Raw genomic sequence first — 22,606 nt, 5'->3', positions numbered from 1 at the left:
TATACATTTTTTTTCTTCTAATTAGCATAAAGCCAAGGTGGCCGCCAGCTCAAAGATAACTCAACCAACTATAACTTCATTAATAATTGTGATAGAAACACGATTTTGGTCCTAGAGTATGGTGTTCAAGAGAAAGGCTGAAGATGAGGGGTATCAAGAGGTCTCATACTCATGCAGCAGACAGTGGTGTGTTTGACATTGTTCTGTGGTAATATGTGTTTGTCAGTGGATGAGAAACACCCAGAAAGGTGGGATCATGTTTGTGAAAGAACGAAACCCCCTCCTGACGATGAAAGATGTGATCATTAATGTAGCTGAGCAACAAAACGACGATAAAGCCACAATTGTCAAGTTGCATCTTGCTTGCGTTTCTGAGCAACCTGCCACTGATTTCAAGTACCTGGTACGTTGCAACAACAATTTTATGGAATTACCCAAATATGCTGATTTGCCAACTGGTTGTCTGCAGGTTATTGCTCTGAAGCAAGTCTGTGAGTGCATGAACAGTGACAGGTCCAGTTTGTAGAATAGTGTTCAACTTTATTTCCTGTACTCTGACAGTGGCAGCAAGCTTTGTCTGCGAGGCATGTTCAGCAAGTTGACAGAATGCATGAATAAGGACGTCATTGTTATGCAGGTACAAGGCTGTACTTCCATAATCGGTTACCGTGTGGTAATTGCGAAAAGTGTTAAGGTATTCCAGGTGGCTGGCGAAGCAGATGAAGCAGGAGACATGGTCAAATACAACAGTGCCAATTATGACCTATCAAAGTTTACACAGGCTAACACAATCAGATCAACGACCTCAACTTTGTTGAATTTAATTTCAGATTTGGTCTCAGGTGGCGAAGTAACCAAGAAATATCTGGGTCTGAGTCTGAGTCACTCAATTCAGAGTCATATAACAGGGACGTGGAATCAGCCCACATGAGGGCTGGCAGTCAAACTGCAGCAGCGGCGCAGCAGTTCTGATCTTATAAGGCTCCACCATGAGCACGGCTTCACAACTTTCTAAGCAAGCAGCCCAGTCAGGCAGCAGCAGCACATCAGACAGTCTTCTGTTGCTCCACTACTGTGGGCCTACCAAGGTGAACCCCCTGTCATTTCGTGGACCACTCTGCATTTTTGGTGAAATACTTTTCAGATCTTTATTGGTAGCCCTTTGATTGCTCACCCCTGAAAACCAGAGACCGGCGCCACAAATCATGTTTCTATCACAATTATTAAAGAAGTCATGGATTTATGCTAATTATAAATTTGATTTTCCCCAGAGTTAAATTCTTTCTACAGACCCAGGAGAGTATGAAACCATCAATAAACCATACACTTCTCACAATCACAAAGCCCTGAATCTGGTAACTGGATTGTGTGTGTGTGTGTGTGTGTGTGTGTGTGTGTGTGTGTGTGTGTGTGTGTGTGTGTGTGTGTGTGTGTGTGTGTGTGTGCAGACACTGCATGTTTGTTGGCGTCAGCTCTTAGTTGACGATCACCATCTAAAGTCCAGCAACTGTAAACCTGTCAGTTTAATCTGGATGAGCGGCCCTCTCCCCGGCATTAACCTGTCAGGCAGGTGGCCCCGCCCCTGCACAGATTGAGCCAATCAGCAAAGAGATTTCAATAGTCCCCTGCTTTCATTTACATTAATCACTTGAGCTCTGTTTGTTTGTTTGTCATTATGTGCGGTCGCCACCTGATGGTCAGACACACGCTGAACTTACAGGATTTGGTCCTTTGAGTTTCTGAAGGAAAGTTAGAGCAGAACACTCAGGTGTGTGTGAGCAGGCTTCTTTCAAAGCTGTCTGATGTTCCACAACAGAAGAGCTTCACAAAACATATTTTAATTCATCAGAGGAAATGAAAAATTGATACAATCACAATTCACTTTATATATATATATATATATATATATATATATATATATATATATATATATATATATATATTTTTTTTTTTTTTTTTTTTTTTTATTATTTATTTATTTATTTTTTAAATTCTGAATTATATGGTTCATTCAAAAAAAAGAAAATAGCATTGAGACTCTGGACACACAATCTTCAGTTTCCATGAAAGACAATCCCAGTAATCTGATTACAGCACCAGCCAAGACTCCAGAGACCCTCCAGAAATTGTTTCAAACCAGTTCAACAATCACTAGAGAGTTTCAAGAACCTGTTAAAACGTAAATAAAGTTGTTGCTTGATTTCAAACTTCTCTGTCACATGATCTTGGGTATTTGAATGTGAGAGAACCATTTTGATTGGAAGTCAGGACCGCTGGTAAATGTTCTTCATCATTGGCTCCGGCTCTTTATCGTGGTCATCTTGGCGCTCTGTGACGAACAGGATCAGTGAATAAGCAGCTGTTCGTTTGTTTGTTATTTATCACTTATTTTCAAATCCCTCACCGCCTCGCTCTTCTCCTCCTCTCTTCAGCGTCGCTCCTCCCACCTCCTCATCCTCCTCATCTTCTTCCTCTTTACACTCGTCAATGTTCCTGTACGTCGGCTGAACAAGGAAAAGAGTCACATACACCTGCCAGGTGAGACTGAGGTCTCACAAAACCCGCCCCCTTACCTGGTCACCATGTTGTGGCGATGTGTCATCAGCGGAGGGGAGGAGCCTGTGGATGAGCTGACCAATAGTTTTGAAGGTTGGTCTGTCGGTGGGCTCAAGACTCCAGCAGAGTGTCATCAGCTGATACCTGGACAGATGAGGACACGGGTGAACAGGTGGGGACAGGTGAGGCTAGATGGAAAAGAAAATGTTCTGGAGGGATAAGAGCAGGCGAGGACAGCTGTAGACAGGTAAGGACAGGTATGTCCAGATAAGGACGTGTGACCAGGTGAGGTCAGCTGGAAAAAGGTGATGAAGCAGGTGAACAGATGAGGACAGGTGAGAACAGGTGAGTACAGATTAAGACAGCTGTGGACAGGTGAGGACATGTGAGGACTGATGCTTCTCCTCACATCTCCGCTGGAGCGTAGTCCGGCTGGTCCATGTGTCGTCCGTCCTTGATCATCTTGTAAAAGTTGGTATCCACGGCAACGTTTGGATATGGACTCCTACCTGCACAGGTAAACACAGCAAATTTTGTCAAACTCCCAGAAAGCACTGTATGCCAGGAAATGACTTCATCCTGAGTGACTGTTCATTTTCATCTGTAGGGATCACTGTTGCCATGGTTACCAAGAGAGAAGATTTCCCACAGTAAAACTCCATAGGACCAGACGTCGCTCTGCACTGTGTAGACACACTGAAAAATGCTCTCAGGAGACATCCATTTCACCGGGAGACGGGCCTTTCAAAATAAAACACACAGACTGTCATAATAAAATATGGATTGTTACAATAACAGACAAACCACTACAATTAAATCCAGAATCAAGATGAGGAGGAAATAAAGACAGACTTTCAGAATAAAAGAGGCACTGACGTTTCCTTGGACGATATAACTGTCGTCATTGCGAATGTCTCGAGCCAAACCGAAGTCACAGATCTTTGCAACTCTACCATCAGTCAGCAGGACATTTCTTGCCGCTACGTCTCTGTGGATACACTGAGAGACAGACGGGTGATAAAAAACACAGGAGAGACACACAGTGAGAGAGACAGGTGAGGGTCAGGTGAAACGGACAGGTGAGAGACAGAAAGGTGAGACACGGACAGGTGACACAAGGAGGTGAGAGACATGTATTGTAAAGGTTACTAATGACACAAATGTGTTTGTGTGCTCACGTTTCTCGAGGACAGGAAGTCCAGACCCTGAGCAACCTGATAGGAAAACCACAGGAGGTCCCCGACCGACAGGTCGTCTGACTGTACACCTGAGAGATGGACAGGTGAGTTGAGGTGTGTTCAGGTGTGTTCTGATGAGTTCAGGTACATGCAGGATCTTACCCAGGTGTGTTTGACCTGGTTTCATGTCCTGATACTCTGAGCAGCATGAGATCCCGCTGTCACTGCAAAACATGATTGGTTGTTGATGATCAGACGGGCCATCAAAGTTGAGCTCAAAGCCTCCCAGCAGACTACAAGCACCTCATCCACAGCTGAGTATTTATGATAAGTCTATAAGTATTTTTCTAACCTGCGGAGCCGCGTGCTCACATTCTTATAGAAAGCTGCGTCTTCCATTTCGTCCACACTCAACATGGATGCCAGGAAGTCCTGCGCATGGCCCCGCAGGAAGTTAAGCAGGTCGCCATGGCGACAGTATTCTGTGATCATGAGCATGGGCCCTGGAGGGATTGAACAAGTGAGTGGTTGGGTTCTATGTCGCTCAGCTTAAGATCAGCGATGAACATTATAATTATTGTCAGTAAAGCCGACACCTCCTTGTGTGCATGCCCCCAGTAAATTCACAATGTTGTCATGGTAACCGAGGTGGCTGAGGATCTTCAGCTCAGACATCAGAGCTTCACGTTCTTCAGAGTGAGCGCTCGCTGAAAATAAACCCCCCAAAAACAGGGAAAAGTTCACAATGGACACACGGACAGGCGCTCAGGATGAGAAGGACGGTGAAGATTCAGGAACTCACGTTTCAGCATCTTCACGGCAACTCGCATCGCCTCATCAGTTCCCAGGCCATACGCTGTCGCCTCGACAACCTTCCCAAATGCCCCCGACCCCAAAACAGCACCTGAGAGACCAAAATCGCACACTCAGCTCTCACGGATAGTGATGTTTGTATTTTGTGTGCTAACAGTAATGTTACAACAGGTTTTTTTTGCCATGTGACGGTAGAATCTCACCCAGGCGCAGTTTGTCTCGAGGAAACTCCCACTCGTGGTCGTACGGTAGCTGTGTGGGGTCGATGAAGGTGTAGTTGTTGCCATCGGTGCACTCAATGATCTTCCAGCGAATTTCATATCTCGGTTTCTGAGAGAAGAAGACAGTTTTTGTCAGTGTGGGAATGTGATTTCATATCATGTGATCATGTGACTGACTGACCCGTCCACACTTGTACATGATGACCAGTAGGAGCAGGAGGAGGAAGGCTGAGGTGGCGAGAGCTCCAATCAGAGGCAGTGTGAAGATTGTGGGTGGAGGAAGAGGAGCTGAAAGCGTTGTCACCGATCAGAATTCAATCACAGACTCTGGTTTAATGTTTATGATTACAACACCTACGAGGTCTGAACACGGCTCGGGTTGCTCCCAGCAGGTTGGAGGCCTCACACTCGATGGTGACATCATCATCAGGTGACAGGGGAAGGCGTGTCCTCACCTCCTCTTCCTCCCCTTCATCCTCCTCCCCTTCCTGTGTGCTCACAGGACCTGCAAAAAGCTGATTGGTGGAGATGTCTTCACACCTGCAAGACAGGTGAAGGTTAAACGGCTGCGGCAGTCCCCTCAAAACAACCGTTTTCACTGCAGTAGATACGTACGTATGCCCGGCGCCATGGCAACTGAACCAAACGATTGCAGGCGGTGGATATCCTGAGCCGTTGCAGGAGAGAATTTCTCCGTCCTGAGAGACCGATGCAGACGGAGGACCTGTGGGACCGAGGTCAAGTGGTGAGAGGAGGAGGAGGCTGAGGAGGAAGAGGAAGAGGAAGGGGAGGAAGAAGCTCTTACGGTAGATCCGCAGGTTGATGTTTTTCGAGCCGTTGAAGAACAAGTTTGCAAAATGAAACGAGTATTGACCTCGATCCTCCTGGCGAACACGACGCAGCATCAGGCTGAACTCTGACCTGCCAGAGAGGATTCAGTAAGTGTGATTAAACGCTGTCAGTTTTCACGGAATCTGATGCAAAGAAAGCTATTGTGCACTTTGAAATGCTTGAATATCAAAGTTGTTCTTTATTTTTCAGCAGCCATGGCATGAAGTACAAATGCATTAGGTGCCCTATGTTGGAAGCCTGGAATAATCTTGTATTGCTCAACACTATGCCATCACAATATACATCTGTAACAATAATTAATCAGCATAAAAAACAATGATATCATCTGATCAAAACTGTTATTTTATCCTTTAGCATGCTAACCCGTGTACTAACCTACAGCCATGACCTTGGTAGCCTTTAAATATCAAATTACAAACTTGTAGACAGGAACATTCTTGCCTGCGAGTCACACAAGAAGTAAGATTTGGATACTGACCTGTAGCCTTTAGCAGTGTAGCTCTCCTGGTGTGCTGTGAGATCTTCACCACCCAGATGTTTTGGTGTCTTCCAGCTGTAGTTCTTTACTGGAGGATACGAGTCTATCACAAACGTCAGTGTCACATCTTGACCTTCAAACACTTCCTCTCTGCTCCTGCTAATGTTAGCACCGTGAGCTCCGCCAGTGCTAATATTAGTGAACAGAAAAGTGCTGGTGGCATTGGCCTTTAGCCTTGTAAGCATGTTGCTAGCATTAGCCGGTGTGATCCAGCTGTGGTGTCGCTGCATGCGGATTTTTAGGTAAGGCCGGTCTGAGGAGAAAGACCGTCATTAATACCACAATATCATGACACTGTAACCCTTTGTTGTTTACCTACCGAGCACACGGAGCTGTGCCCTTGCCACCGTGGTGCCAACATCGTTTGTGGCTTTGCAAGTGTAGAGGCCCGCATGCTTCTGGCTAACGGCGGAGATCTTCATTGTGCTGTTCATGTACAGGTGGCTGTTGTCATAACGACGGCTGATGGTGGCGTTCAGCCTCTGAAACAAACCAAACCGAAATTGGAAGGCAGTTTGACAGGACAGCTGACGTATGACCTCTGATCTCTGACTCTCACCTGTACATGATCATGTGTCCAACTGAGAGTGTATAAATGGGAGGGGTTACTGCCGACACAGGTCAGTTCAAACTTCTCCCCGATGAGACGGACAAAATTGTCCTGAACGATGGACACAGAGGGGGGCTGAAGCTGCCCTACAGACAGACAGGGGAGACAAACAGAGGAGACAGATGAGGACAGGTATAGAGAGGCAGGTGAGGGCAGACAGGCTGAGATGGGTCAGATATAGACAGTGAGGACAGACAGATCATCTTACTGCGTGGCACCACCAGCAATTGGACAGGTTTAGAGGTGACCAGTTTCCCATCCCTTAGGCCTGAACACATATAGCGCCCATTGAACGTCGTCATGGCGGCGTGGATCAGGGCTCCTCTCCTGAGGTCAAAGGTAACGTTCATGCCTGGGGGCAAACCCCTCTCCTTATTTTCTGATTGGAGGCTGAGGTTTGTGACAGTCGGGTCCGTGAGAAGACATTTAACTAGGACATCCTCTCCCTGCTCCACGCTCAGGAACACACGCGCTGAGCTTACGAAGACGCTGTTTTGGTCCTCCACATCTGACAGGAGACAATGGGGATGATGATGTCACCAGGTGAGTAAACATGATGATGTCAAAAAGAAGGAAAAACACAATTATGTCACCAGAGGCCTGTTCTACGATGCTGGATTGTCTCTTATCGAGATAACTTCAGGGATTAACCCTGGCTTTGCCATATTACGAAGCTCATTCACCTCTCACCGGGATAAATCCCCCCGGTTACTGACTCTGAATGTCTAACCTCCTCCCAAGCAGGGTACGTTCTCGATAAATGGTCAGAGCCCTGCCTCCTGACCAATCAGATCTCTTGGAAAATGACCCGCCCAGTCTTAAATGATGGTGATTGGTGGGGCAGGTTCAGCGGTGAGCTGCAGCTTAGTGGAGAGAAATTAATTAATGTAGAGATCTTTTTGACATAATAAAACAAATCCTGGTCACTGAGGCTTTGAAGGATGTTTTTAATCTTGACTTGTTCCAATTCTGTTTTTCTCCACGAGGGTTGATCTGTAATAATGAGGACAGAACTGCAGAAACATGAATTTATGGAACGCAGAACTACTCGTGTCATTGCGGTGATGAATTAATATTCCAACATAAAACACACACACAAAGACACGAGGGAAACTGAGCCTCAAAACAACTGGATGTAAAAAATAAACTAAAAACAGCAGTATGTAGTTCTGCCTGAAACTTTTTTGCTGTAATAAAGTGAAACTGAGTGATCACAGTGCCGTCTGTTTATATTGTCCGATGAATTAATATGGTTTAATCTCATGAAGTCATGCATGGGTTGCTTTTATCCTGGTGGATGTGTTTTAATTCTTCATTTTCTCAGAGAATAACTGCTCCTTCAGTAATCTGTGAACTGCACTGCAGGATTTCTCCAGTTGTGTGATTGGTCAGACGCAGCAAACTCCGCCCCTTTCACGTAAACGCGCACACGTAGGTCTGGGTTGAACCAGCGAGTTGATAACCTGCTTCGTAGTAACGTGATCAGGATCCAAAGTGGATCAGTCAACCCAGGAAACAGTGAGAGATCCTGGATCTGTTGATCACGGTTTGTAGTACAGGCCTCTGGTGAGCGAATATGATGATTTCACCAGGCGAATCATGATGATGACATTTCTAGTTGAATCACAATTATGACGTGACCAGGTGAGTGAACGTGATGTCAGTAGGGGGTGCCTTCTGCTGGTCTTACCTGTAACGTACAGGTGTATCCAGCTATTTAAGTGCTCCAGGCTTGGGTTGGTGTACCCACACCTGTACGTCCCAGTGTGTCTGGGACTGGACTTCCTCACTTTTAGTCGTCGGTTTGATTGCAAACGAACCAATGCAGTGCTGGACAGGTGGAGCGACGCATTACCATGGCAACTGAGGTTGAAAGCAGCGCCGGCTTTCAGAACCACGTCAGTCTGATTCGGCTGCAGGACGGTGTTCAGGAGGACCAACGGAGGACCGGGAAGCTCTGATACAAAACAAACAAACAAACAAACAAACAAACAAACAAACAAACAAACAAACAAACAAACAAACAAACAAACAAACAAACAAACAAACAAACAAACAAACAAACAAACAAACAAACAAACAAACAAACCAGGTCAGTCCAGAGCCAGACTAAGATCTGAGTTGCAGGTCTATATCACACAATGTTTACATTCGATAAAATGCACACTGTGCAACAGGCAGCTCACCCAATGACACAGTTGGTGGTTTCAACATGTGTGTGTGTGTGTGTGTGTGTGTGTGTGTGTGTGTGTGTGTGTGTGTGTGTGTGTGTGTGTGTGTGTGTGTGTGTGTGTGTGTGTGTGTGTGAGAGAGAGAGAGAGAGCGAGAGTGAGAGTGAGAGCGAGAGCGAGAGCGAGAAAGAATACTGTTACAGTTTCAACGACACACAGAGAGACCACCACAGGAGTGCCTTGCCAAAACAACTTTATTTAACAAAATCAAAACATCATCAAACAAATCAAGTTTCGTAAAATTTCTTGGAACAGCATCTCCCATTGATTAGTTGTAGCAATAATTGATCTCATTGGCTGATTCAGTAAGAACAGATCCTGATTGGCTGGTTTGAATCAATTATCATCAGTAACATACAGCATCATCTTGAGTCAGAGGCAGTGATTGGCTGGCCTGTGACACCGGGGGCCGCTGTGGCTCGGTGGCCTGGGAAAGCCGGAGGTTCTTATTGGCTGTCGGCGGCGGGTTTCTTGCTCTGCTCGTGTAGTGTGGTGGCGATGCGTGATGTCTGCAGCAGTAATGCCTGGTGGTTTTCTACCAACAGACTCTGGTGACGAGCCAGATTCTGCAAGTCCAGGATCTGCTGGGACCCCTGGAGACACATCAGCAAATCAGGTTAGTCTAGGTAACTTTGTAAGTGAATCCAAGTCAGACCTGACCAAGCTAATAACGAATGATCAACTGAATTATCTGGAAACTGTAGGACTCAGTAGGGATCTGGATTCTGTGAGACCAGTTTAGTCCGGACTAGTTGCAATGTTTTGTTTTTAAGCTGATAACATCTTGCCTGACTGAGGAGGTTTACCAACACTGAACCAGAGTTCAACCAACAACTGCCCTGAGCTGACTAACTAAACCTTGCTAGGTCATGCTGAGATCACCTTAGATATACTAAACCACACTAAATCAAACCAACCTGTGTTTCCAGCATGCCGAGCTGTTGGACCGTCTGCTCCTGGTTCTTGGCAGCCGCCTTTTGGATCAGGACCAGCTCAGTCAGTAGGTCCAGGACTTTGTTCCTCCACTGACTTTCTGTCTCCAGCTCTGACCGCTGGGGAGACGAACTTGGACCATCGTCTGATTGGAGAGGTGACTGGGCAGCGCCCATCGTCATGGCTGCAGCTGGGTTGTCATGGAGACTACCTGCAGTGAAGACGGCTGAAGTCAAACCTTCATTTTGTATACCTGGAAGTCTTCAAAAGACCCCGGGCCTGCACCACACCCGGGGGGGGGGGGGGGGGGGGGGGGTCTGAGAGCACGATCCAGGAGGGCCCCGGCATCCAGTTTGTTGCTTGTTTAGGTTGTTAAATTAAACAGACTCAAAGTACGTGAGGATAAAAACCGAGTACCTGCAGGAGGGTACTGATCGCAGTGACAGTCTCCCATTAGGAGTCATGATGTTCATGACAAGAAGAAAGGACATGATCTGGTGATGAATATCGCAGACATCCACAGCAGATCCACTTTCAATTTTCCATACACTCAAAAACAGCAAGCCACTCTGTGTGTGTGTTTATTGAGACATAAAATTAAAAAGCTCTCAGGACTCAGTAAACACATTGCACTTCACTTTGACACTGCCCCTTCACCCATGACCTCCAAGCTTCTGCAGTGTCAACTCATAAAACAGGAAGTGTGTCACGTCTGAATGGCGTACAGCGTGTGAGGCCTTTAAAGAAAACAAAAGTCAGAGATGAAGCGTCAAACAGAAGTTTGGGCAAAGTTCTGCTGTGAGCAAGTTTCACTATGTTGCAACCTGATGAAGTCAGGAAACACATTTTCTACTAGAGGACCCCCCCCCCCCACATGCAATGTGTGTGTGTGTGTGTGTGTGTGTGTGTGTTTGGGGTGGTTGTCTTCTTTTCCCACTTCCTTGTCTTACTTCTCCTTTGAGAATGCCCAGGCAATGGAGCAGGAAGTGGTTGCCATGGAAACATACTTCCCTCTGATTGGTTGTATTTGTTCATTTTTTTGTCTCAGAGAAAATTGAGTATTATTGGGTCAGTATGAGGAGGAACTGATTGGTGGTTATTAGGGTACACCAATGCAGCGATTCGTAACCAGTCCAATACCAGCTCAAACCAACCCACAACTAGTCCACCACCGGCACTAAACAACCCACAACCAGGCCAACACCAGGAATAAACTGACCCATAACCAGTCCAACACTACTACTAAACCAACCCACAACCAGTCCAATGCCAACTCAAACCAACCCATAACTAGTCCACCACCAGCACTAAACAACCCACAACCAGGCCAACACCAGGACTAAACTAATCCATAACCAGTCCAACACTAGCACTAAACTGACCCATAACCAGTCCAACACTACTACTAAACCAACCCACAACCAGTCCAATGCCAGCTCAAACCAACCCACAACTAGTCCCCCACCAGCACAAACCAACCCACAACCAGGCCAACACCAGGACTAAACTAACCCATAATCAGTTCAACACTAGTACTAAACCAAGCCACAATCAAACAACACCACGATCAACCTACAACCAATCGAACACCAAGCCTAACCCAGTCTACAACTAGTCCCCCACCAGCACAAACCAACCAACAACCAGTCCAACGCTGGTTGCTGGTTGTTTTACAAAACCAAAGTTTATCGGGTGATTCTCGCCTGACTCATTTCAGTTTAGATAATCAGTTCTGATTGAGTAGAAGAACCAACCAGTAAAAATTCCAACGAGGTCGATCAACAAATATCTTCCTTTGTTTATCTGTATTTTCCTTTTATTCCTGGAAAAAGATCCACAAGCAGGCTCACCTGTCCAGGTGTGACCGGCAACTGACAGTCAGCCGGGCACGAGCCCGTAGACTAAGTGAGGCTGCTCGCACACATACAAGCAAACAAACAAACAGATTTATTTGTGAAGCTACAGCTCCGCCCTCCACAGCCCACTTCTAGTTCTTGTGCTCACTGTTATGATGTTTGTTGTTATTCATTATTGACATAGTTTAAAGAAAGTGCGGTAACAAACTGTTGTGTTGGAGAACCTAATTATTTTTAAATGAATTGTTCATTACTGATAAACTCTTTACATGTATGTATAATAGTCACTCAGAGATCCTCTGTTGAATTTGGATGTTTTTTTTTAGATTTTTACAATCTTGATTATAAAGCATTTCATCTAGACTCTTTGTTCTCAGACCAATTCAGCTGATTAAACCTCAACTTCATGTCTTCCTCTAAACCTCATCAGGCGGTAAATGAAAAGGAAACCAAGAGCAGTTAAAGCGTAAACAGATAGTAAACAGTAGTGTTGTTGTTTTTTTTACCTGCAGAGCAGAAACAGCTCAGGGCGATCGACAGCAGTACAGAGTGGAGCCACATCTCTTTCTCTCTCTTTCTCAGTTCTACACTGAAGGAGAACTCACTCTGAACACAACTTCCTCCTCAAACTCAGACAGGAGCTCCTCCTTTTGCACCTCCTCTTTGTTTCTAATGGGTAAGATTTTTGAGAATTTCTAGGGGCCGAGCCCGAGAGGCCAGGACCCTATTTTATTTTGCATGTTTCTTATTATTTCTTCTTATTATTGTTTTTTTCTTAGACTCCTGACGCCTCTTTGAGCCCAAATTTGACCCACTAAATGCACAAATGTTGATCAAATTCAGCACACTCATCAAGACTGGCGAAAGAATAAAGGAAATGTAAAAATTAACCCCCAGAGTGCCAAAATGTGCTCTCTAGCGCTACCTAGAAACATTAAAACGGCCACCATGGCCCATAGGATTGTCGTATGGAGATTAAACCAAAACTCATTAGTTCATCTCATCAAGATCTAAAAATCATGCACTGATACCCCTGACCTAAATCCAACAGGAAGTCTGCAATTTGCCTTTCAAAGTAAGATTTTCACCCAAAAAGGCCCTCACAAAAACACTATTACCTCTGAGGGAGACGATATTTTACCCCCTAAACATGGAGAAGGCTTATGACCGTGTCCCCCAAGATGTCTTGTGGGAGGTGCCAAGAGACTATGGAGCACCGGAACCGCTGCAATCCGGTCTTTGTCCTCCCAATGTAAGAGCTGTATTCGTATATGGCACTAAGACAGACTTGTTCACGGTGGGCGCTGGACTCCGCCAGGGCTGCGCTTTGTCACCCCTTTTGTTTGTGGTTTTCAAAGACAGGGTGTCGAGGCCCAGCTGGGTGCAGGAGGGCATCACGCAGCGGGAACCATTTTCAGCCTTGGGGATTCATACCTCCAACGGGCCCACTTTAGATCAAAACCTATTAAAATCATGTAATTCTAATCTTACATGTAAAGTCTATTGCGCTGTTCTGTAAAGGTCTTGTAATTCAGTTTATGTTTCAAAAATATTTCCAATTCATTGCAAGTAAGAGTTGCTTCATAATGAAAATTTAGTTCAACACAAGTGAAACCAACATCATACATCTTTATTTTAAAATATATTTTCAGAATCTATATTTCAAATAAGTGTTAAAAGATAGCCAAGCCTTTGTAAAAGGAAACATAAACATAAAATATTAGATTCATGAGATAGAATTAAAAAAGGAACTTTCTCATAACACTATCATCTGTTTTTCAAAGTAGCATGGCCGTGAGCAGTGCACTGGTCTCTGCCTCTTTGTTTATGACAATATCATTGTCCACAGACATGAGGATTTCTTCCTCAGTGCTCATGAGCATGAATGCCTCAAGTTTCTTCTGGTCAAACGGCTCCTGAGTCTGTTTTTAATGAAATGTACTGTTGAGAAACTTCTCATACATTAGAAGTACTGCTTGATTGTTCACACGCTGTTCCAGCAGCTCCGCTATTCCTTCCATAGTGACGGGATCAGTCCCCTCATCACCACTGGCTCTGCTTCTCACACTGAATCACTTTTTAAAAATGATCTCAATTCTCAGCACAAATCTCCCCTTTTTACAAAGTTCAGCTCAGTTTCACTAATGTAGAGCTGAATCATCTAGAAACTCAGGACATTTCTCATATGGAGCAGGTCTCCATCCTACTCTTCATTATATTGAATATAATAATCTGATCTATCCTGAGATCAGTCCAACCTGCTTGGTGCTGCTGGATCTGCTTTCTGAGGAACCAAAAGACAAAGTTTTCCAGTTATGTGGCGTTGCATCATTACTATTATTTAAATGATAGAATTTCATGTTACATGCCACAACGCCACAGAATTCATTGACTTGATAATTAAATTGAACAGTGGTTTGGAGGCAAAGTTAAACATCTTACTCGTTCCATTGTCATTTGTTGTTTCTAACCGTGAGGCTGGTTTTAATGAAAAAGTTGCTAATCTCAGCACATTTTGTTGCATCTGTTTCCAGATCTTTCCTCTTTTTAATTCTCGCCTTCTCTGCTCCACCTTGCTCTTTCGATCATCTTTCAAACACCACTGGCCGAGTGAACAGACGTGTTACGTCATCAGGGCGTGTCTGCAGAAAAAAAGAAGCTGCCAGTGTTAAACTTTAAATAAAGTTTATTTAAAAGAGAAGAAGCTGGCAGTGGAGGGAGGCGGGGGTGGCCCAGGAACAGCGGAAACAGCCTGTGGTCAACCCAGTGCTGTGGACAAAAAAACACCGGCCGAAAAAAAACAAAAAAAGGGAACACCGGCCCAAACATCAGACCGGCCCACTGGGAATTATCCCGGTCCTCCTGATTAGCCACTCCGGGCCTGCTGGTGGGAAACGTGTCTGCTCGCTGCAGATCGTTCTTCTGGCGGCGTCACTTGAGGGCCTCCAGCTTTCACCGGAACGGTTTGCAGCTGAGTGTGAAGCGGTTGGGAGTCGGATCGGCACCTCCAAATCTGAGTCCATGGTCCTCTCGTGGGAAAGGGTGGCATGCCGTCTCCAGGTAGGGGGGCTGGACCTTCCCCAGGTGAAGGAGTTTTAGTATCTCAGGGTCTTATTCATGAGTGATAGAGTGAGGAGCTCAGTCATCCGGGAGAGACTCAAAGTCGAGCCACTTCTCCTCCACATTGAGAGGCGTGAGCTGAAGTGTTTCAGGAATCTGATTTAGGGCGCCCCCTGGTGGCCCTTCTTTAGAGGTCTACCAGGCACGTCCAACTGGAAGGAGGCCCTGAGGTCGGCCCAGGACTCGCTGGAGAGATTATATGTCTGACCTGGCCTTGGCGCGTCTCGGGGTCCCCCCAGAAGAGGAGGAAGAAGTTGCAGGGGACAGGGGTGCCTGGTCTTCTCTGCTCTCTATACCGCCACTGTATGGCGTCATTTTAGTGCCAAAAACCCAAGCGAATAAAAGCTGTAATCGCGCACAGTTAGACCACTTTCTGCACACGCTGTCTTGGTCTATCCGCTCGCTGGGAATTCTGTCATCTCTCTGCGCGCCGTGATGTTGAGTTTTGGCTCTTTGGGGGCGGGCATTGCATAGATGGCCTCGTAATTCCCCTCCGTGTGTATGTGTGCGTGTGTGCATTGTGTTTTACAGATCATTGTTTAGCCAACTATTAACATTAAAATGAGCCAAACCATCCGTCTTGTATCAGATCTACATGTATGTTGTTTGCAGGAAAGAAAAACAGGTGAAGATTAGTTTAGTATTCAGCGAGTTCTGATTGAATAAAGTCTCCGACACTTCTTCGCTCCTGTTAAACCATCACACTGAGTACCGAGATGGTTGTGGCGTCTATGACGGTAACCCCCATGTTTTAAAACACCATATTCATGTTCATAACTCTGGAAATTATGATGCACAGGAACCGACGAGGGCGAATTTCCCTTTAGCAATGATAAAGATGATTCACTCTATTATACTCTAATAAATGACATTAAACAATAAGGTGAATTCATACATATATAGACATGTCTATAGGCCCACATGTTTAAAACTGTTTTGAATTAAAGAAATTAAGAAGGCACACTGCCATGCCGCACTGTTTAGTTTGTGTTTCTCTGTGTTTCCCTTGTTTACGTTCCCTGGTCTTCTTCTTCCCACATCATCCAGTGTGTCTTTGCTTCTAATGTTGTTGTGTTATTGTCTCATGGCTTGTCATTTCTCTGGGTTCCCTGTTTTGAATAGTACAGTGGTGTCTCGTCAGACATTACTTCCCCGTGAACATGTACTTTGTCCATTCTCTACTTTTCTGCTGATGTGTGTTGAGGGTCTTTCTTAGCCCGATCAGCCCCGCCCCCGACTGTTAGCTCTATTTCGTTATCATTGGTCTTATTATTTTGAGTTACGATTGATCTGCTTCTTTAAGATAGGTTATTAGCTATGATTCTTTATTACTAGGTAAATCATTTATGATCGTTATGCCTGGTTGATATTATTGTTAGTGTTTTTATGAGGTAATGTTAGTTCTGACTGTTACCAGTGAATGATAGTTATGTTTCTTTTGATTGGTTATTATTATTTATGATTGTTATGATTAGTCTTCACTGGTTATTTTGATTAGGATTGATACAAGTTTATGATTGTTACTAATTTCTTTGGTAAAGATTGTTTACTATTATAATCATTAGTGGTTATAACTGGTTGATGTAGTTAATGCTTAGTTATGATTGGTTAGTTCAAATATGAATGTTATTATCAGTGATGATTGTTTATATTGTTGTTGTTTAGTATGTTTGTTGTGATTAGTTGTGATTACTGTTATGATTGGTGATGATTGGTTATATTGTCATTATCATAGTTTCAAGGTTATTTTATAATTGTTAAAACAGTGATTATTATGATTGATTATGATTAGTTATGATTATTGCCTATTATTGTTTATGACTGTTTTTATGCTTACTTGTATATTTATATTTCTGTTACTATTGACCATGACTGCTTCAAATCCAGATTGTTATTGTTAGTTATGATTGGTTATTAATATTTAGAATTATTTATGGTTATCAGTTTATGCTTAGTATTTTTTGTTATTAATATTGTTCATGGTTAGTTAAAATTGCTATGATTGAAGTCAATGGTTAATATTAATGTTTATCGTTGTTAGTTCTTTGAATTTTGATTCTTTTATTGTGATGTGATTGTTCCAATCCTTTATTATTGGTTTTGTTTGTACTTTTATGATTGTTATTGTTATTATACCGTTGTGTATGGTTATAGTTGTATTGATATAGTTTGAAGTTCAGTGCCAACATGACTGTGAGTTCATTTGATTCTTCTGTCACATCCACATTTTACAGAGAAAAACATCCTGGAAGAGGAGGAGGAGGAGGAGGAGGAGGAAGAGGAGACAATGATATTCAGAGTCATGAACATACTTTATTGAACGAATGCTTACGTCAGAGTCTAGAAGCAGTTTAATAAACAGAAGCTCAAACTATCAGAATACATGAGAATATACAAGAGTTCAGCCTGGAGGTCAACGCTTCGTAACCCTGCACCTTGTCGTTCAGAGAGCTGAGACCATCAAAGGTTGCTCTCCTCCTCCTGGTCCGCGGGGGGCGCTGTAGGCGGCTCCTCGGGAGAATCTGCCAGCTGAGGGCTGCAAACAGGAAGTGAGTGAAAGTAAATTCAACCAAACTGTAAAGCTAAGGTGTTTATGACCGCGTGTGTAGAGAAGTGGTGGTGACCTGACTGCGTCCAGCGCAGCGTCGCTGCCAGTTTCTATGGTGACGTCAGCGGCAGGGAGGATGTAAGTGCCGTGAGAGGGGCCTGCCTCCACTGGCTCCGCCTCCAATAGGTCAACTGTCACCTGAGGGGCGGGGCTTCCTACAAAAAGAGGTTTCAGATTAGACTGACGGACAGGGTGTGTGTATGTGTGTGTGTGTCTCACCCTGTGTGTCTTTGTTGTCTTCCTGTCTGGATGAACTGAGTCTTGACTGATTGATGGACGCATTTCTTCCTTTCTTGAACTCGTCAGTCAGCTGCAGGTAACGCTGACACACGACAAACAACATGAGTAGTTAAGTGCGTCCATGGATGTTTCTGAATTTGTGTGTGTGTTTGTACCTGGTTGTAGTCGTCATTGAGCAGGTTTCCCACGGAGATGACTATTGAGGAGAAAGATGGTCTGGACTGAGGCTTGTCGTCCCAGCACTGCTTCATCAGGTCATACCTGCAGTCACACGACACACATTATGTGTGTGTGTGTGTGTGTGTGTGTGTGTGTGTGTATGTGTGTGTGCGCGTGTGTGTGTGCGCGTGTGTGTGTGTGTGCGCGCGCGTGTGTGTCATACAAGTGAGGAGGAGTGTGTTGTGGCTGGCTCATCCTGTGTCCTCTCTTCAGGGCAGAGCAGAACTCCTGGGTCATTGGCAGCTCAGAATATGGACTGGAACCTGGAACCACACAGGGACTGGTGACTGGTTATACTGGTTATGTTGGTTATTCTCTTTATGTTAGTGATGCTGGTTATGCTGGTTATACTGGTTATGTTGGTTATGCGGGTTATGTTGGTTATGTTGGTAATGTTGGTTATGCAGGTTATGTTGGTTTTGTTGGTAATGCTGGTTTTGCTGGTTATGCCGGTAATGTTGGTTATGTTGGTTATGTTGGTTATGCGGATTATGTTGTAAATGTTGGTTATGCTGGTAATGTTGGTTAAGTTGGTAATGCTGGTTTTGCTGGTTATGCCGGTAATGTTGGTTATGTTGGTTGTGCGGGTTATGTTGGTAATGTTGGTTATGTTGGTAATGCCGGTTTTGCTGGTTATGCCAGTAATGTTGGTTATGTTGGTTCTGCTGGTAATGTTGGTTATACGGGTTATGTTGGTAATGTTGGTTATGTTGGTAATGCTGGTTTTGCTGGTAATGTTGGTTATGTTGGTTATATGGGTTATGTTGGTAATGTTGGTTATGTTGGTAATGCTGGTTTTGCTGGTTATGCCGGTAATGTTGGTTATGTTGGTTATGCGGGTTATGTTGGTAATGTTGGTTATGTTGGTTATGTTGGTAATGCTGGTTTTGCTGGTTATGCCGGTAATGTTGGTTATGTTGGTTATGCGGGTTATGTTGGTAATGTTGGTTATGTTGGTAATGCCGGTTATGCTGGTTATGCTGGTAATGTTGGTTATGTTGGTTATGCGGGTTATGCGGGTTATGTTGGTAATGCTGGTTATGTTGGTTAGCTGTGGTACCAGGACGGTAGATACCCAGAGAGAAGATCTCCCACAACAGCACTCCATAGGACCACACGTCGCTCTGAGGGCTGTAGATGTTCTGGAAGATGCTCTCTGGAGACATCCACTTCAATGGCAGGAAGCTCTGACAACCCATCAAAAAGCCAAGGTTATCATCTCATCTGATGATGTCATCACCGTGTTGCCAATTGACCAATAACGTTTCAGAATCTCGCAAACTCACATTTCCACGGGCGACGTAATCCTGATCCTTCAGCATGTTCCGAGCCAGTCCAAAGTCGCCGACCTTCACCAGCTTACCCTCGCACACCAGCACGTTCCTCGCCGCCAGGTCTCTGTGGACACACTGCATCAACCCAACACATCAATGAACGATGTGTAGAGGCAGCGTCTCACGCACATCATGTCATCACAGCTCATCAAAATGTCAACGCAACACTTTAACACAACATTTGAAGATGCTTCAGAGCAACTCAGCACTCAGAGCCTGATTCACGATGATAATCTCCCCAATGCTCTGTCCTCAGCAATTTACACACTTATCATGTGCAATTCTTTTTACTAGTTTGTCATATACCTTCATCTGGCACATTTCACTTACTGTTATATTGTTAATATGCTTCTTAGTGGGGTGTTTATCTTTTCTGTAAAGGTATTTTGTTTATTTTTCTGGTATATTGTATGTTTTGCGTGTTTACTTTTAGTATATTGTATATTTCAATTATTTATTTTCAGTATATTCTATATTTAGCTTATTTTAATTTGCTGCTGTGACGATATGAATTTCCCCATTTGTGGTATGAACAAAGTTCAACTTAATCTAATCTAATAATAATGAAAAAAGGTCCCTAAATAGTGTGTTTTAGTAAAAAAAAAAAAATAATGCATTTTTTTGGGATGATTTACTAAAAATAAGACTATGACTGATATTGTGTGCAAACATGAGTATTCAAATGAGAGTTTTAAATGCTTTGAAGTCTGTTTACACAAGAGTGATGTGCTGGAAGCAGTAACACAAAAATGTTCTTTTGTTTGTGTCCGTCATGGAAAGATTGAGTTGGAAAAGAAAAAAAAAAAAAACACAATATGGGAGTCAAAGTTTCAGGTAAAATACAGAAAATATCTTTGAATAAAATCTGGGAAACTAAAGTCGTGGGGAGCCGGCGGAGGAAATGTGTCTCACCACTGTGGCTAAAAAGCTGAACTGATTTACACCTCCTTTACAAACAAGGTCCAAAAATAGACAAGAGTCATCAACGATGTAAATTAGTTGGTAAATCAAATTAGTCGTGTAGCATAAACTTCTCCAAGTATTTTTGATGATCTGCTCAAGAACAGACAAACACGCCAAATCGACAGAATCATTTTGTGCGTCTACAGCCACTATGCATGTGCACATCACATTTGAGCTGTTTTTTTTTTTTTTTTTTTTAAATGTGCGGACCTTGAGCAGATGAGGCCCAGTGTGCCAAAACAATGGTTAACAAACCACGTGAGTCAGGTTAAGTTGTGGGTTATTGCTGTTTTTTGTGTGAGTTACCTTTCTGGAAGACAAGAAGCTCATGGCCTGAGAGACCTGGAAGGAGAAACTGAGAAGGTCATGCATACTGAGGAGGGGCGACTCGCTGAGGAGGAGCGCTGGCGCCTCCTGCTGGTCTGAAAAACAAAAGAGGCGTCATTTCAAAGGTGACCACCACGGAGAGGATTCACTCAGATGAACACAAGAGGCGTGTGTACAGGTGTGATACAGGTGTAGGAGGAAGTCACCTGCAGGCGTGTCCGGGGTCTCATACACGGCCGGTTCAATGTCGGCGTAGTTGATCTCCTTCATGGCGACGAACTGGACGCTCTCCTTGTTGTTCATGTCCATGTACCCGCCATCACTGTGGAGACACAATGAAGGGGCGGGGCCTTACGTGAGTGTGTGTGTGTGTGTGTGTGTGTGTGTGTGTGTGTGTGTGTGTGTGTGTGTGTGTGTGTGTGTGTGTGTGTGTGTGTGTGTGTGTGCGCGTGCGTGCGTGCGTGTGTGTGTGTGTTCACCTCCCACTCTGAGTGTCCCCTTGGAGAAACGAATGCTTGTTCTTCTGCAGGTAGTTGACCAGGTCACCATGGCGACAGAACTCTGTGATCACGTAGAGCGGACCTGGAGAGACACACAGGTGAGAAATAGACGTGTAATACAATGACAAGACAGGTGAGACACCAACAGGCGACATAGAGGTGTGGTTGGTGTGGTGAACCTCCTCTGGTGGACGCTCCCAGCAGGTTGACGACATTCAGATGAGGACCGAGATGAACCAAAACCTTCAACTCTGACATCAGAGACTGAACCGCATCTCTCCGCTCTGTGGAGGGAGACAGACAGACAGACAGACAGACAGACAGACAGACAGACAGACAGGGTTAGACACAGACAGAATTGGATGTAGAGACAGAGTTGTCCCCCCTCTTAGTCCACAAGTGTTTGCAGTAATAGCAAGGAAGCCCAGACGTCTATTTTCTCTGTGACGTCCTCCAGCTCGTCTGCTCGTTTGCTCTGTGTCTCAGTCCTTTTCATTGCTCTATTTCTATCTCCACCAAAACACCAGAAGGCAGCCACCTCTGAGCCTGGTTCTGTAAAGGTTTCTTCCAGTTAAACTGAAGTTATGTCAGTCCAAAGGTAATTTACCCAGGTTACATGAGCTACTGTAGAGTTGCGTCAACCAGGACAGAATGCAATATTCACATCTTGAAACATCTCCAGGCTTAACTGATGATGACCTCTGGTATACTTCACCAAACGCCCCAGAAGCCTCTATCCCAGCCTCCTGTGTAAGAGGCATTTCCCCTGGGGTGTGGAGATTCTTAAATTGCTCCCCCTAATCTGCAACAATATCCTTATCCCTATCGTGATGCTCCAGAGCCTCCTTGAGGCCAACCAGTCCCTCTCCATGCTGTCTCCAAACTCTTCCCGTGCAACAGATTTTGCTACACCTATTTAGCCTGCAGATACCAGTCTGCTGAGTCAGAAGTCCCCTCAGGGACTGGGCTTCCTGAAAAAGGTCCTTCAATCATGACCCACAGTCCACCTGCAGGATCCTTTCCTGGCAAAATACTCTAAGTTGCTGTTTTGTTCAGAAGCACAACCAGCTGTCACAGTTTTCATTGCTGCAACTCTAAGCCACAGGAGGGCGACCCTGTCCCTCCCTGTGGTTAAACTCAGGTTCCTCTGAGTTTAATCACACGTTCCCTGAGTCTCTCATCCAGTTGCCCGAGTAGGAAAGAGACAATCCCTTATCAAGTCTGGTTCCAGAGCTGATGCAGCATGTGGAGGTTACCCCAAATACTTGATGTAGTTGGTATCTCTCAGCTTCCCACACCAGCATGCCTAATTCCATCAGTAAAGGTACATTCCACATCAAAATATTCAGTTTCTGCTGCAGTTGCCCCTGACGCCATGTGGCTCCCCGCTGGCTTATACTGCATGAGCAATGCACCACTCCTCCCTATTGGACTTCATGGGTGGTGTTCAGACGTACGTTTCACCATCTTTACAGCCACTTTAGTTTTGGAATCGGAGTGAGTCAGA

General features: G+C 44.6%; 2 protein-coding genes across 2 annotated transcripts in view; both read right to left on the bottom strand.

The window, feature by feature from the left end:
* Positions 1-1,988: 1,988 nt before the first annotated feature.
* On the bottom strand, positions 1,989-12,376 carry csf1rb (colony stimulating factor 1 receptor, b). The gene is made up of 22 exons (XM_080484046.1): positions 12,295-12,376; positions 8,459-8,725; positions 6,977-7,276; positions 6,718-6,854; positions 6,478-6,640; positions 6,099-6,411; positions 5,574-5,689; positions 5,384-5,492; positions 5,127-5,308; positions 4,950-5,056; positions 4,751-4,877; positions 4,537-4,638; positions 4,331-4,441; positions 4,087-4,237; positions 3,897-3,958; positions 3,735-3,823; positions 3,433-3,555; positions 3,186-3,297; positions 2,966-3,065; positions 2,574-2,700; positions 2,405-2,504; positions 1,989-2,329 (listed from the first exon to the last, which is right to left on the bottom strand). Exons 1-22 carry the CDS (start codon positions 12,347-12,349, stop codon positions 2,265-2,267), a joined length of 3,018 nt encoding a protein of 1,005 aa, XP_080340172.1. The 5' UTR covers positions 12,350-12,376; the 3' UTR covers positions 1,989-2,264.
* Positions 12,377-17,203: 4,827 nt separating this feature from the next.
* Positions 17,204-22,606, bottom strand: part of LOC308122297 (platelet-derived growth factor receptor beta-like) — a 12,543-nt gene continuing 7,140 nt past the window's right edge. The window contains exons 17-28 of the mRNA XM_080484045.1: positions 22,557-22,606; positions 21,279-21,383; positions 21,079-21,181; positions 20,806-20,921; positions 20,579-20,694; positions 19,262-19,384; positions 19,051-19,162; positions 18,139-18,238; positions 17,912-18,017; positions 17,736-17,838; positions 17,533-17,671; positions 17,204-17,444 (exon numbers count right to left, since the gene is read on the bottom strand). The exon at positions 22,557-22,606 is cut by the window's right edge and continues 55 nt beyond it. Coding sequence (XP_080340171.1) covers positions 17,369-17,444; positions 17,533-17,671; positions 17,736-17,838; positions 17,912-18,017; positions 18,139-18,238; positions 19,051-19,162; positions 19,262-19,384; positions 20,579-20,694; positions 20,806-20,921; positions 21,079-21,181; positions 21,279-21,383; positions 22,557-22,606 — 1,249 coding nt within the window. The 3' untranslated portion in view covers positions 17,204-17,368. The remainder of the gene's footprint in view (positions 17,445-17,532; positions 17,672-17,735; positions 17,839-17,911; positions 18,018-18,138; positions 18,239-19,050; positions 19,163-19,261; positions 19,385-20,578; positions 20,695-20,805; positions 20,922-21,078; positions 21,182-21,278; positions 21,384-22,556) is intronic.

Source organism: Lipophrys pholis, assembly GCF_963383615.2.
Source record: "Lipophrys pholis genome assembly, chromosome: 16".
NCBI classification, from domain to species: domain Eukaryota; kingdom Metazoa; phylum Chordata; class Actinopteri; order Blenniiformes; family Blenniidae; genus Lipophrys; species Lipophrys pholis.
The sequence above is the reverse complement of the archived record's forward strand: the minus strand, read 5'-3'. Positions and strand labels throughout refer to the sequence as shown.